Source organism: Fusarium poae, chromosome 2, assembly GCF_019609905.1.
Source record: "Fusarium poae strain DAOMC 252244 chromosome 2, whole genome shotgun sequence".
NCBI classification, from domain to species: Eukaryota; Fungi; Ascomycota; class Sordariomycetes; order Hypocreales; family Nectriaceae; genus Fusarium; species Fusarium poae.
This window is the reverse complement of record NC_058400.1, coordinates 6,104,548-6,119,637: the sequence shown is the minus strand read 5'-3', so window position 1 is coordinate 6,119,637 and position 15,090 is coordinate 6,104,548. Positions and strand designations below refer to the sequence as shown.

Sequence of the window (15,090 nt, the reverse complement as noted above, 5' to 3'; positions counted from 1 at the left end):
TTTACAGCCTTGCTATACAAATTGTGACCATGGATTCAGCTGCTTCTCACCTCGCCTGCTCAACATATGCTTTCGGCCAGGAACATATCGTAATAACATCGCATTTTCTCTAAGAGTATTGTGTCTCTCTACCAGGATTTATCCTCCCGAATCATTCTCTCACAAGATTACGAAGTCTGCATATAAACGAGGACGCACATCGGAAGCAATTCATTTAAAATCATCAGTCAAATTTTGTAGGTAACTAAATATGTACGGAAAGAATATCGAAAGTTCAGCAACGACTAGTAGCGTGTCAAATTCCTCTCCCTCCTTCGGTGAGTATGTATTGTTCTTGGCTTAATCACCGTGAATCCTGCAGTCCGTTTACAGGAAAGAGGGGTTGGCGTTCTTGAGAAGCTGCTCGAAGTAAGCTTGGAACCAGGTTCCAGCCTCAGGAGCGGGCCTAGTTATTAAGGTTAGTATGAAGCTCAACTTGGGTTGATATAATGGAACTTACTTGACAGCGCCGTCGATACCGCAGTGGTAGTCGTAGCGAGCAGCACTGGTATCAGAGGTACCATCAGACTCACCACCAGGCTTGACCCAGACGAAAGCATCGACGAGGGCATCGCCAGTGTTGGCAGAAGGTCGGAGACCGAATCCAGTTCCGGGAGCATTGCACCAGTCACCCCAAGCCTTCTGGCCAGTGGGCTGCTTACCAGATCGGCCCTGGTCGACGATGAACTTGGCACCGGGCCAGCCCTGCTGCTCCAGAAGAGGAGACAGAGCGTGGATGTACTTCTGCTCGTCGTAGTTGGGGTTGCTCTCGGTGTAGCCGGGCTTGGTGTCGAGCTTCCAGGCGTTATAGTTGGAGACGTTGGTGACGAGACCTCGGAGGCGAGATGGCTTGCCGGCATCTTTGTAAAGCTGGCCGTAGAGCTCAGCGGCAAGAGGAAGGTTGGCAGGCCATCCGAGCCAGCCACCGTGACCAGCGTCAATGTACATGGAGACGTTGGGAAGGTTGAGCTCCTTGAGGGCATGGATGGTGAGTTCCTTGTAAGCGCTGGCAGCGTTGGCGCACTTGGGAACGTTCATGTTGGTGACCATGTTAGCAAGAGAGTCAGGCTCTAAAAGAGATGTTAGTAAGAGGTATACACAGGTCGCTGTTGTAGACTACTAACCAATGACGAGAAGGATGCGAGTGTCAGAGTAGTCCTGGAGGATGCCCTTGATCTTGGCAATGTATGCCTTGTACTTGTTCTTGCCATCCTTGTCAAGGGAGTACTCTCCGTTGGAAGCGGCGGCAGCACAGTCACGGTCAGGGAGATCGTAGACGACGAATTGTCCGGCATAGTTGGCACCAGCCTTGTTGGCCTTGCGGATATCGGCAAGAGAGTCCTCCATGAAGGAGATGTGGTCATAAGTATCCCTATCTTAGTTAGTAAAAGGAATATATGAAAAGACAATCCTCGACTCACATCCACTGGAAAGAAGGAACATCGGCGACCTTGGCGGCAGCAGTAGCCATGGCACCGCTCAGCTTGGGAATAGCCAGAGTGCTGACTTCGGAGCGGTAGTAGTTGTTGGCCCACAGATCAACGCCAGAGAAGGGGTTGTTGGTGGCAACGGGAGGAGGCGAAGTAACAGAGCCTCCACCGTTAGTGGTGGTGGCCTTGGTAGTTGTGGCGCTGACAATGGTGCTTGTGGGAGAAGGGTCTGCGGAGCCAGGCTGGCACTGGGAGTAGAAATCGTTGACCTTGACACACTTGTTTCCACTGGTGCAGCATGGAGTACCGCTCCAGTTCTGGCCACCACATTGAGCCCTATGGGTATGTAAGTAATCGCTCCGTCAGAAAATATGATCAACACTCACCAGACTCCATTGTTGCAAGACTGACGCTCTTCAACTGGAGCTGCGAGAGCAGTAGCTGCAAAGGCAGCAGCCATGAAAAGCTTGTAGGCCGTCATTGTTGTCGTAGTCGAAGATTGTCAGAAGATGCTGGACTGTTGACTGGGGATGAGGATAAGAGAAAGAATTGATTGAGGTTCAAGTGAAGACATTATATACATCTTTAAAAACTTGAGAGCCGCATCTTTAGACATGGACACGTCGGAAACACGGGATCTCGAACCCTAGAGCAAATTTCGGTGAGATCGACGTCCCCTCAAGGACAAACAAGAAAGCTCCGCACAGAGAAATCTTCTCATATTGCCATGTCTGCGGATAAGAACAAATGAAATCCGAAAGTCCCCATGAGTGAACCGCTACGAGGCACAGAATCTGGAAATTCTCGGAGCATCTGCTTTAAGCCTTGACTCCAGTCTCTCTCCTCACTCTCCACAAAACCATGAATTCAGCCGCTCCCCCAGCGGTGCTAGCCATAATGGCTTCCGGAAACATCATCCGATCAAGTCATGTGGCCAAAAAGGATCTAAAAGCGGGTAGGAGAATGATGCAACATTGGGAAAGTTCATCTCGGAGGACAGCCTCCATGCAGTTCCTATTTGGGAAGCGCGGAGCTGGACCAACTAACTATCGGCCCACGATTCACGGAATCATTGTCCTCATATCCGAAATACATTTTAGACTGTAAATTGGGTTTCGAAGTACTGATATTGGCTCAGTGAAAGTGTATCTAAGCGAAGTGGTCATCATGTTGTTGTGCATCGGTTCTCGGGACGTCGGATGATATTTTGCCCAAATGCATCTTACATTGACCAAGGATACCTGAACGGGATACGTGTGAATGGAAGTAACCAATAAGTTAGCAAAAGTATTCATGAGAGTTAGCTTATTGGCTATAAGATACTCCGACCACTCCTGCGAGCCAAGGTCCGAACCACACCTTATGCCATGCCAAGACGGCGGGTCTTTACTCTTTTTCTAGGCAGTTTAGTAATTATCAGAAATATCTAATAGCTTTTAATGGTAGGCATAAATGGCATCTCGCTCCCGTCCACTACTTAGCTTTACAAAATTTCACTTTGACTTGTTGTTCTCTCACAAATCAGACCGGATCTTGACTTAGATATGCTCCATACGCCAAAATTGCCAAAACCTCCTTTACAGAACAAAGGCGAGAAAATGAACCACATCTAGAGTTTTGTATCTGTCAAAAAAGCTTTGATGTAGCTGCGATTCGAACTCACCACAAGCGAGAGCCGATCACCCTGTCCTCTCTTTCCGTAACTCATGAAAACAAATCATTTGTTCGGGATGTCGTTCCATACGTCTTGGGAAAGATATCATGTTACACACGAGTTACTAGAGACGTTCGATAAGTATGAAAACTTGCATACTGACGTGGCATATACATGGCTAGAATGTATCGTTAAGCTGAGGATGGCAGTGTCAGCCTTCGGCTCAGATTCATCACCACGACCACCAATTTGACACGGAAGGTTTCCAAACTAATCTGAATCGAGAATTATCTGGCTTGACGTTACGTCATAACCTCATCTGTTGATGGTCTCTCAGTACTAATCACTCAACCACTGGCGATCATGCCATTGTTTTTTTTTACGCAATCTAAGTACTGTGTTTCTACTGGAAGGAAACCCCTGTCTTTAAGAGCTAGTTGACCAGTCTTCAGATATCCCATTTAATATTCTCTATGAGATAGATCAAAGTAAGAGCTTTCTTTTTCCACTCCATTTTACCCCAGTGGTATCTATACACATCCGTTTTAACACTAAGTCGTAACCCATAGGAAATACCTACCAAGCAAAGATTTTTATTTATTCAAACAGCCCTTAATGAACGTTCCCTCTACCGTGCTCAGTGACTCCTGGCGGATTATCGTCGTCCGTATTTGCATCAGCATACCAAGTGGACGGTTGTTGTTTCTTTGTTTGGTCCACTAACGAGATTTCACTCTCCTGACCCTGCGATGGTAAACATGTCTGTCCTGATCGGAAGGGACCTGAACCAGGTATTCTTAGGTTCCCTGATGTAGTCGTTGACCTGGGACCGTTGTCATAACCATATGAGGAGCCAACTTGGGAGTGGCTGCGGTCTTTGAAGAAATACCCGTAAATCGATCTTCCAAGTGCAAGATTGGCACCGACGATGCCTAGATAGAGTTCAAGGTTGGACCATATTGCTGTAATGGCATAAACCCCTAAGACGTCAAGTCAGAATTTTGATTTCATTGAGGTAGCGGATGGGAATGGAAGCTTACAACTTAGATCTGATGTTATCACACCTAGTGAAGATGCTCGAGCAATACCGAAGCCAGTTGCACTTGAATGTACATTAGTTACTGTATCAAGGGTCTTACTATGGGGTATTGGCTTACACAAGTCCCAAACTCATCAGGGCCCAGACAGAAAGCTTCGTCTTCGTTGGTAGCTTGACACTCCAGATGACGAAAACCGGTAACAAAGAACACAGGAGGTCTGTAATAATCGAAAAAGCTATATATGTGGTCAGTTAAAACATCCCCTAGTCGACCATGGATATACCAACCAATGGTAGCATAGATATAGTAAATGCGAACGCGCGGATCCCAACAATCGCCTACGCCGGTCCAATAGGCGCTAATAGGTTTGCATTCCGCAAGCAGGATAAGGATGCAGCCGAAATTGGTTATGAACAGACCAGCCATTATTCCCCAAGCCGCATATTTAACCCGTCGTGAATCTTTGATACGCAACAAAAGTAGTAGAATGGATATTTTGAGAAGACATATGCTGGCGAAGAGAAGGATCTGGGCGAACCATCCAAGCATGTTGTTGCGCATGTAGTTCTCATCGTCGAGGTACCATCTGTGCCGTCCATTGCCGATCTCGACCTGGGCGACTTGTACGCCGAATCGTGCTATACCGAGAAGTGTGACAATTGCAATGGTGTAGTCGTCGGGACCCATTGACCGCAGGGCTGATCTGACCCATAGCCGAATACTAGTGGTGATGATCACAAGGGCGAGGCACGTCCCAGATACGCCCAGCAAGGCTGGTCCCACGTTTTCGTCTGGTGGCAGCGGGTTCGGCGGTTCCACTGTGGCCATAGTTTAAAAAAAGAGATGTATGAGGAGGGGGAAAAGAAAAGGGAGAGAGGGAGAGGATCAGCGAGATAAGATCAGACTAGATATCTCGGTAGTGTCAGGTCTATCCATGTTTAAGTAAACCAAACGCAGTGGTTCTTGTGGGGGACATGTCAGTGATTTGAGACGGACTCCTCCCTCGGATGGCCCTAGCCGGAAAAGGTTTGTTATTATAGGGGGCTGACCAAGATAGAATTAATTGCCTGTCTTTTTTGGTGGCGTTCTCGGCCTGTATGGTTTCATTCAAGGCGGCTCGTCAAGGTAGCCTTTCGTGTTGAGCTCCTGCTGAATGAAGTATAGACGCCAGCAATGCCTGCGGCTACATGGCTTCTGGAACATGTCGAATAACTATAACATAGGGCACGATCCACTGAGGAGTTTTTCAGGATTCATAACATGGATGATCTGACGTTGGGTTGGGATTCAATCTTTGATCGTTCTGTAGCGCGGGTCCAAGTGTCTCCGACGTCAGATTGTTTGATTCGTTACAGAACGCGATGACCCTGTACCATAGTAAAAGACCCTTGAGTCCTTGATACACGAAGAAACCTTATTACTCTTTAGCGAGCGTTGGCAGGTTTTAAGGTTCGGCCATTCCATTGACGGACCCATATTAGTGGCCTGGTTCAGGACTTTGAACCGTCCCCTGCCCATGTCAGTCTTACATGTTTATAGGAACAAGATAGGTGGAAGGAAAAGAAATAACTCACTAGATCCCATATATCTCCAGATATTGATCGTTTAGTTCATTTAGTCCCTCGGACTAACAATATGAGCCAAGCAATATGCTATGCCGAGCCCCGGGTAACTGAGGCGGTGCTCCGCCTCGCTTGTCAGTCAATGCGAGCATCAAATAATTAAACCTCTCATCTTCAATGCTACCCAAAGTAAACAAGGGTAGGAAAGCATTTGATAATGAATAAATGGTTAGGTCTTTCCGTATCTCCGTTCTTTTATCCGTGACTGTTGCAGTGCATATTCTTGGTAGCCCAGTCAAATTTTCACTCTTTTCACTCTTTTCACTCTCTTTTTGCCCACATTCGTTATCATGCTTGTCAAACCCCAGTTGTGGCTTGCATTTGCTGCAGCTGCAGTCGCGGCTCCGTCTCAAGACGCATATGACTATGTAAGTATGAAAGCGTCTCATTCGAGATATTATGAAACCCCCGCCCGCTTTGTCCTGTCCAGAATCTAACTTTACTTTCTCGGGCCAGATCGTCGTTGGAGGTGGCACTGCAGGTGTAGCTGTCGCTGCTCGCCTCAGTGAAGGCCTCCCATCCTCCAAGATCCTGCTTATCGAAGCTGGTCCTGAGGCACTTGATGAGCCAAAGATCAATATCCCCGGTCTCAAGGGTACAACCTTGGGAACAAAGTACGACTGGAATTTCACCACTGTCCCCCAGACTGGTGCCAATGATAGGGTCTGGCCTATCAACCGTGGCAAGGTCTTGGGCGGAAGCTCCGCCCTCAACCTCATGACCTACGATCGTGCGGCTGCTGCCGAATACGATAGTTGGGAAGCCCTGGGTAACCCGGGATGGAACTGGAAGACAATGATCAAGGCCATGATCAAGTCAGAGACCTTCACTGGCAAGAATACCGCTACATATGGTTCCAAGGGTGTCGGCGACAGTGGCCCGGTTCAGGCTGTTATTAACCGTGTCATCCCCAAACACCAAGAGTCGTGGATCCCAACTCTCAACAAGCTCGGTGTCCGAAAGAACCTCGAATCTCTCGGAGGCGACCCGCTGGGTGTTATGTACCAGCCTAGCAGCATTGACCCTGCCAACTATAAACGATCATACAGCGCTAATGCGTACGATGAGATCTCTGGCTCTAACCTCGAGATTGCTGCCGATACCACTGTAGCCAAGATCAATCTGAGTCCCCCCAATGGCAACAAGAAGGCTGTCGCCACTGGTGTCACTCTTACTGACGGTACTATTATAAAAGCTAGCCGCGAGGTCATCCTCTCTGCTGGATCCATCCAGAGTCCGCCCTTACTTGAGCAGTCCGGTATCGGAAGCAAGTCTGTCCTCGCAGCTGCCAGCATTAAGCAAATCATCGACCTTCCTGGGGTTGGAGAGAACCTTCAAGATCACCTTCGTATCATGAGTTCTTACCAGCTTAAGCCTCAATTCACTTCCATTGACATCTTCAAGAGTAATGCTACCTTTGCTGCAGAGCAAATGGCGCTTTGGAACGCTGGTAAACAGTCACTGTATGATTATACTGGCAGCGCCTACACCTTCTCGACCTGGAAGCAGGCCCTCGGTAGCGATACCAAGTTGCTTTCTCTTGCCAAGGAGGCTGTTGCGAAGGATGGTAGCAAGGTTGACAAAAAGAAGCTTGACTTCTTCAAGGATGCATCTATTCCCCAAGTTGAGGTCATCTTCTCTGATGGCTACACCGGTGTTAAAGGCTATCCTGCTGCTACATCACCTCTCTTTGGAAAAGGCTTTGTTTCTCTTATCGCCGTCGTCATGCACCCTCTGAGCCGCGGTAGTGTCCACATCAACCCTTCTGATCCCGCTGGCAAGCCCATCATCAACCCCAACTATCTGAGCAATGGTCATGACGTCGAGGCTGTCACTCAAGCTGTGAAATACAACCGCAAGATTGCAAACACTGAGCCTATGCGTTCTATTTGGGATGATGAGTATGAGCCGGGCTTAGATGTCAAGACTGACGAGCAGCTCAAGGAGTATGCTCTTCGCACTACACTCAGCATCTTCCATCCTACTGGAACATGTGCCATGCTTCCCAAGAAGGATGGCGGTGTTGTCGACGCCAAGTTGAAGGTGTATGGAACTGAGAACCTCCGCGTCGTTGATGCCAGCATCATGCCGCTCTTGATCTCAGCACATATCCAGACCGCTGTATATGGCATTGCCGAGAAGGCTGCCGAATTCATCATCGAAGCTGCGAAGTAAATTATCACTAGAAGTTATTAGACTTAATGTTTATATAGTAAAAAATGATATTCACAAACGCTGCAAAGAACCCTGCCTTCATATAGTCAGTACAGCTGAAGTGTTGTGTGCACCGCAAAGCATTTTCCTCTTCGGTGCTGGTAGTGTCACCCACCAAATGATAGTTAGTTCTGAGATTACTTTCAATTAAACGAGAGCCAATGCGAGCAGATTGAGACACATCATCCCTATCGAATTCCCTACTACTAAACAAGCCCGCCAATGTTATTGCGCGCGCGCGCTCATGTAACATAACCAATCAAACATGATACCGCTGCTTACTACTCCAACAATCCAAGACTGGAAAGTCAGAATATCCCGAACCGCGCGTGAGCCTCTATCTATACCTTAGGCTACTAATGCAACCCATGTGGTGTTTTGGTGCTTTACAACTCTAGTACAACATTAACGCGCGCTTGAAAGGGTATGATTTATAAGTTGATTAGAAATGTCTTTACAGCTCCAGACAGGTCGCTGACAAGTTTCGATCTATTTTATCCAGTAAATGTAATAATTATTTAAAGGAATCGGTGGTATGGACAATGGGAGCCTTTCTTCAATACAATCATCACTTCCATTAAACCCAACATTATTTGTTCATTCTGCACACAATTTAAGCAATATGGCGATCACAAAGAACGTCGCTCTGATCACAGCTAGCACTAGAACCCCCAGAGTTGGCCCGAAAATCGCCAGCCTAGTTCACGAGATTATCACCGGCGATACAGGCGATTCTCAAAAGACCAAAATCACGCCCGTGGATGTCGCAGACTTCAATCTGCCTGTCTTTGACGAAACAATTATGCCAGCTTTGGTCCCTTCAAAGGGTAATTTCACCAAACCTCATGCGATAGCCTGGAGCAGTGAGATTGCAAAGTACGATGGATACATCTTTGTCATTCCTGAGTACAACCATGGTCTTGCTGGTGGTACTAAGAACGCCGTCGACTATTTGTACAACGAATGGATCGGTAAAGGTGTTGCGGTCATCAGCTATGGTATCTTTGGAGGCAAAGCAGCAAATGAACAACTGAATCACGTACTGAAGGGCATGAAGCTTCAAGTGACTGAGACTAGTCCGGCTCTTGTTTTCCATGACAACGTTGGTCCGGACTTGTGGTTGGCAGGTGCGGGGGATCTTGGTGAGGACACGAGAAAGGACATCATTGCCCAGAGCCCAGAAATTCTCAAAGCCTTTGCTGAATTGAAGGATTTGATGGACAAGGAGTCCCCCCGAGAGAGTTAAGGTAGACGGCCAGGAAGGATATCGCAGACAATCTCAAATTCATCTCCCCCTCCCTTCTCATTCAGAGCATAGAAAGTCTACCGTGATCCATATTGAGTGTATAGAAAAGAGTAAACTGGAAATCTAAACTGGAATAGAAGATATACTACCATAACGGTGGCGAAGCTAAGGCTGTTCAGTTATTTGATCGAGAAGATGCGGCACATTGATGTAACCTATAAACTGAAAACACTGAAAACAACCTCTTGGCATCGATATTACGACGTGGCATACCTGTCATGTCAGCAATCAAACGAGTCCCGGGAAAGGCGGCAGAGTCTGTCGCAACTGAATGGCGTGCGGCTTTGGAGTCTAGTGCCATTACCTATCAAACTACGATAATCCATTCGTGGGTTACATATGCAGGGCAGGAATGTTGGCGCAAACTTGTGTCTCACTTTGGTTTGCTTGACACGTAGATGGTCGAGCTTGCCCCCCCTTCCCCGATGATCCCTCAACGTCATACAAGTCGCGGGACCCTTAATCGCAAAGTGATCCTCTCTCCACCCGTTCTATTACCGTTCAACGACATTGAGCCGCAAACATGGTGATGGATCTGCGAGGCCGAGAAGTCATTGTGCGAACCCCCCTTCTGCTTGGATAAGCTGGAACACTGACTTCCCGTCGTAGGCTGTACAGTGGACTCTTCTTTTGGTTGCCTTTGGGGTCATCATAGCTCGACTTTACTTGCGGCTGGTACTACAGAGACGACGTCTTCTTGCAAGCGACTATTTTATGTGTGCTGGATGGTGTACAGCTGCCGCATCGGCATGTTTCGACATTGTGTTTTACAAAATGGGCACGATGCGTAAGGGTGTCACGCTGGGCTTGGTCGGCTTCGAGGGAATAGCTCAAGAAGCCTCGAAGTTTTACAAGGTACGCTAACGACGATTTACTCTAAGTGATCTGATCTGACAATATGCATCAGCTCTATCACTTTTCTGATTATCCATTTCATACAACATTCTACTTATCAAAAGCAGCCCTATTGTCTGTATATCTACAAGTATTTCCCGACTTCATGGTAAAACGGAGACGATTCTTGTGGGCCGTCATTACATATGTCGCTGCGTCTTACACCACAACGATATTGTTTCTCAGTCTCGTGCTTGCCTACATGGAGACACTGGTTCGTCCCAGCACTATGTATTGGTCCTCTGTCTATTCTGCTAACTTGTGAAGGGCCTTGTCGGACGAAGGTTGCTCGATTGAGAGCATCAGGATGACATTCGAGATTGCATGGAGTTTGAATATTATGGGAGACATTCTAAGTGAGAAAGAAGACTGCACCATCGCTGACTGCAGTGCACTATTAACAAGTTGGCGTTTATAGTATTCATATTGCCATGGCTAGTTGTTCCCGAATGGACACTGAGACCGAGGCTCAGATATAGTCTTTATGCCACCTTTGGGCTCGGTATCATCAACATCTCATTTTCGATCGTCCGCTTCGCTTTGATTGAGAAATACGGTGCAGATTTAATCATCACAATCACTTTAGTGGGTAAGTTACCAGTCATACAATATCTCATTATGAAAAGCGTCTGCTGAAAATGTTTGGAGAGCTATGGAGTTTCATGGATTCATGTATTGGCTTAATAATTGCATGTCTTCCGTCTTTACGCCCCTATTTCGACTGGAAGGAGAAGATCCAATATTACGGAGAAGACAGGCAAGCAAAGCAAAACGGATTCACGCAAACCAATGATCTCATCAGGTCCGGATATGGTGGAAGAGCCGGACAATGCATATATGAGTATGCAAGTGCAACCTACTTTTTTGGTCTCATGATCCAAACAAGTTTGCATGAAATGAGAATACATTTTTGAGATTTTACATTGGACATGTTTTTCGAATAATTTTGAGCATTAACCCTAGTGCAAGCCCTTCTTATTATCCGCGATGTTCTACTTATCGTTTCGAGAGTTGCATTTTAATGACCATCCAAATGTCACTGGGGAGCAAAGTGGATTCAGAAAAAAAGCCGGGCAAGCCGACTGAGATTGTATATTCACTTGAGATGAAGATATGTACGTTGAAATAGAGACAGGTCCTGCGTGAAGTCCAGCTACAAGTCCAGCCCAGTAACCATATAGCCTTGGTCAAAGGTTCCTCCGGGGATTTATTTCGGCGTCACGAGAGTAACAGCGATTTGGTAAACTCAACAGCCTCCGGAAAGTGATCATTCTCTCAGCATTTAGCCAGAGACAGTCATGGTAGCCTGGCCAGAGCTCTGGTAACCCTCAACAGCAAGAATCTGGTAGTCGTGGCTTCCGAGGCGGAGACCAGCCTGAGCCCAGGCGTTGAAGTGAGCACCAGTGTTGACGGATCCGCTGGATCGCTTGTTGCGGCGGACAGACCAGTACTGCTGGAAGGTCTTGCAGTCACCCTCGATGGAAGGAGCACAGTTGCGAGTGCTGACAGCAATGTCATAGATGGATCCATCGATGTTGATCTCACCCTTCTTCTGAGCACCGGAAGAGGGGTTGTAGGTGCCGAAGTTCTCGACGATGTAGTACTCAACGAGAGGGTTGCGGGTCCAGCCGTAAACAGCGAGGTAGCTGTTACCGTTGGGGTTGTAGTTACCGGAGTACTTGATGGTGCTGGGCAAATGGTTAGTAGAAGTTCTGTATGAAGAATTCCATGACTGTATCTTACCGAGCAGCACCAGGGTTCCATCCCTTGCCACCGACGTGGTTACCACGGTTGCCGTTCCAGTTCATGGTGAACTGGCCGCCGTTGCCGTTGGTGTAGGTGACGGCGCTGGGAGTGTCGGTCCAGAAGGAGAAGTAGAAACCATTGTTGACACCGGTTGTAGGGCTGGTTCGCTTCTCGAGGAGACCAGAAGGAGACTGAGCTTCGACCTTGGTAGGGTTGGGGGCAGCGACAGCGCCAGTGACGGCCGAGACGGCGGCAAGAAGGTAGGTGAAGGAAACCATTTTGACTGTGATGAGCTTAAAGACTGTTGCTTGAAGTTGATGGAGAAGGCAGGAGTTTGGATGAAATGGATCGACGCGTCAATTTATATCTGGGGAGACAACGCCACTCCAACCTTGGTCTTGTTCACGATATTATGGTGGAGAACAGCGATGTGCCCACTAGAGATAGAAACCTGCTCATGATCGATTCCACGATCTTCATTTTGCCGGCGAGATTACATGAAGGCAAAGTAAGGGATCGTCGATATGCGTGGTCAACTAGCTGTTGATGTTGATTAGTGGGTCGATTAGATGCCGGGATAGTGCAAGCAGACATGGTATTCATCTCCGGGTTTATGAAACGTGCTAACTTGAACGCGTCATTTTATCCGGTCTTGGTGCAACTGCGGAGGGTCAGGGTTCCGAGCCATCCCATTTAAGCCAAGAATAAGTCTTGAAAGGGAACAAGGTATGGGATATGGGCATCAGTCGGACCACATGGCACCAATGCGGAGGGCTCATGTTGTCGAAGGAGTCCATTTTTCGTTCCAGGGCGGGAGGTAGCATTGACTACCGAAGCATTGGACCAGGGTGCCAGACAAGGCATTAACTAATAATTATTATTACGCAGGGGAAACTGGGGATCATGTTTATTATTCAGGCTAATTCGCTGCTCAATTCCCGAAGGTTCTGTTTCAGAATAAATACTTGGTCGAGATGGTGGTAAATGCTCCCTCATTCAATTGTGCTGTAGATAGGTCAGTGTGTCAGTAGCAGTCTAGGTAGACTTTTATCCTGCCTGCCCTGTGACTTGGTGGCTCTAAGACTCAAAGCATTGACATGTCAAAATATAACTGATTGGTGCATTTATTCTCTTAATATATCCGGCTAATTTATTGATCTGAATACATACGCTAACGTCGTAATGCTACTCTACCCGTCAATTTGACAACCGAAAAGTTACTGAGTCTGACCGCTCTTCAGACCAATTAATTGGTCAGATGGTCCGGCTAAATTGTTCCATTGAAACACGGCCAAGTCTAATGCAACTCCCGGACTTGGATCAGATGCACGTATCGCGGGGAAGATGACAGCCTCTTAACATGATTGTATAAGCTGCAAAAAGTAATATTGCAGCAATACGAACTACTGTGCATCGGCATTTATGCTTGGCTTGAGTTTGTACGTCAGGCACACTCCCAAAAGGGCTCAAAGTCATTCGATATGTTTATCGGAAATTGGTCTGGATCATTCTTCGGTGGCAACATGGCCGTCCTACCAAGAACAGAGTTGCCTTTATATGCAACAAATTATGACTATTCAATCACATACGACCAAAGCTCGTAGAAAATACGGGATCCCGTCCGCTCTCCCATAGTCAAGCTGCGAAGCGCTGGATTAGTAGTTGGGTCGGTGACGACCAGCGAATCCCCGGTGTTGTATGTTATTTTTGCTCAACGTTGAAGTGGAATGGAGACTTGGATAGTTGCCACAAGTTTCGTCATGGTACCATGTCATTGCTTTTTGTTGCTGTTTTCTTATTCCAATAACAATGCGATTGCAGGAAAATAATAGTGATTAGAATTGCTTTGTCTAGTGATGTCACAAATAGTGGCTGGTCACATGCACTTCTGATAGCATTCATCAATGATTAAGCCGTTGACATGGGGCTTTTTGGCCATGATTTGGTGGCGGAGTAATAACAGGATTATCCTTAACCATAGTGGTACCCGGTATACTCGGCGGAATGGAAAGGCGGGTATCGACACAACGTCACATTGCCAGTCCCTGGAACGGACTTGTTGTCGTCTGTTCTATTGCACGGTTTGTACAGAGTAAGAATATAAAGTTTTTCAATCATGCAATTGTTAATTCTGGCGTGTATCCCTAGGGACATCGGGCCGATAGAAGCGGTATGGACATTCATATTCCTCGAAAAGTCGACCAAGGCGTATAAACAATGTGTTTATGACGCGTTAGAGCGTTTCTGGTCCGTATAAAGACTAAGTTTGAACAGTTTATAGCATCTATTCGGATGAATCATCGATCCTATGTGCCCAAGGTGTGTTGGCGCATCATATCATTGAGGTCTTGCCGTAAAGTAAGGACTTTGCCTTAGTGGTAGCCGTTCTCTATATTGTCGACTACACCATTTATTCCATTCATCCCATTTTTGCTTGCATTTCGTTTGAGGCTTGCGTTGTTTAATCCTAGAAGCTCGTCAACCATCAACTGGGGGCAACCAAGATAGTTCGTTGGACCGATCAGCAACAGAAGCTGTTCCGTACTCAGATGTTGTGTGATCTTGTCAATCTTCCGCAGTGACTCTTCGACAGCAGCCTGGTATACTCCATAGAGGATCTCGTGAGCTTCCTGACGGCCAAAAAGCTCGGCCAGTCTCATCATGACGGCTTCGGCGACAATGATTAGATTTGAGACACATGACCGTTCAGAGAAGCGTCCCCGAAAAGGAAAAGGTGAGTATTTTTGATTCTGTATCCTAATGGGATGTGTATAATTGAGCTTTTATTGACCCTGCTCTTAGGTATTCTAGCTAGTAGGCAAGCTAGCTATTGAGGTAGGGGAAATCTAGGGCTATTTTTAAGTAGGGAAAATCGTCCTAGTGAATTAAAACCCTCCTTAATATAATAAGATATATAATAAAGATATATAATTAGCCCCTTAAAAACCCTCCCTAGGATTATCTCTATAGGTATACTTAATTAGGCTTAGATTATTAAGGTTCTATTTAATAAAGAGCCTTTTTCTTCTCTAATAGCTAGTAAAGTTAAAAGTCGTAGGATTTAAACCTACTACCTTCGGCTCAGAGGATAAGCCGTCGGCTAAGCCTAGTGACCACTAACCGCTAGACCACCGACCCCCATCCT

General features: G+C 46.9%; 6 protein-coding genes across 6 annotated transcripts; 3 read left to right on the top strand and 3 right to left on the bottom strand.

Annotated features, from left to right (window-relative positions):
• Window positions 1-366: 366 nt before the first annotated feature.
• Window positions 367-1,950, bottom strand: FPOAC1_006023 (uncharacterized protein; the record flags this gene model as incomplete). Its single annotated transcript, XM_044850524.1, has 5 exons — window positions 367-445; window positions 500-1,109; window positions 1,164-1,411; window positions 1,461-1,805; window positions 1,856-1,950. 5 exons carry the CDS (start codon window positions 1,948-1,950, stop codon window positions 367-369), a joined length of 1,377 nt encoding a protein of 458 aa, XP_044709236.1.
• Window positions 1,951-3,735: 1,785 nt separating this feature from the next.
• FPOAC1_006022 (uncharacterized protein) lies at window positions 3,736-4,991 on the bottom strand (the record flags this gene model as incomplete). The annotated part of the gene is made up of 4 exons (XM_044850523.1): window positions 3,736-4,103; window positions 4,164-4,225; window positions 4,281-4,398; window positions 4,451-4,991. 4 exons carry the CDS (start codon window positions 4,989-4,991, stop codon window positions 3,736-3,738), a joined length of 1,089 nt encoding a protein of 362 aa, XP_044709235.1.
• A 1,084-nt stretch (window positions 4,992-6,075) lies between these two features.
• Window positions 6,076-7,960, top strand: FPOAC1_006021 (uncharacterized protein; the record flags this gene model as incomplete). Its single annotated transcript, XM_044850522.1, has 2 exons — window positions 6,076-6,153; window positions 6,242-7,960. 2 exons carry the CDS (start codon window positions 6,076-6,078, stop codon window positions 7,958-7,960), a joined length of 1,797 nt encoding a protein of 598 aa, XP_044709234.1.
• A 661-nt stretch (window positions 7,961-8,621) lies between these two features.
• Window positions 8,622-9,245, top strand: FPOAC1_006020 (uncharacterized protein; the record flags this gene model as incomplete). The annotated part of the gene is made up of 1 exon (XM_044850521.1): window positions 8,622-9,245. One exon carries the CDS (start codon window positions 8,622-8,624, stop codon window positions 9,243-9,245), a length of 624 nt encoding a protein of 207 aa, XP_044709233.1.
• A 583-nt stretch (window positions 9,246-9,828) lies between these two features.
• On the top strand, window positions 9,829-10,496 carry FPOAC1_006019 (uncharacterized protein; the record flags this gene model as incomplete). Its single annotated transcript, XM_044850520.1, has 4 exons — window positions 9,829-9,861; window positions 9,915-10,160; window positions 10,213-10,413; window positions 10,467-10,496. The coding sequence occupies 4 exons, from the start codon at window positions 9,829-9,831 to the stop codon at window positions 10,494-10,496; spliced, it is 510 nt and encodes a 169-aa protein (XP_044709232.1).
• Window positions 10,497-11,481: 985 nt separating this feature from the next.
• On the bottom strand, window positions 11,482-12,223 carry FPOAC1_006018 (uncharacterized protein; the record flags this gene model as incomplete). The annotated part of the gene is made up of 2 exons (XM_044850519.1): window positions 11,482-11,887; window positions 11,943-12,223. The coding sequence occupies 2 exons, from the start codon at window positions 12,221-12,223 to the stop codon at window positions 11,482-11,484; spliced, it is 687 nt and encodes a 228-aa protein (XP_044709231.1).
• Window positions 12,224-15,090: the final 2,867 nt, after the last annotated feature.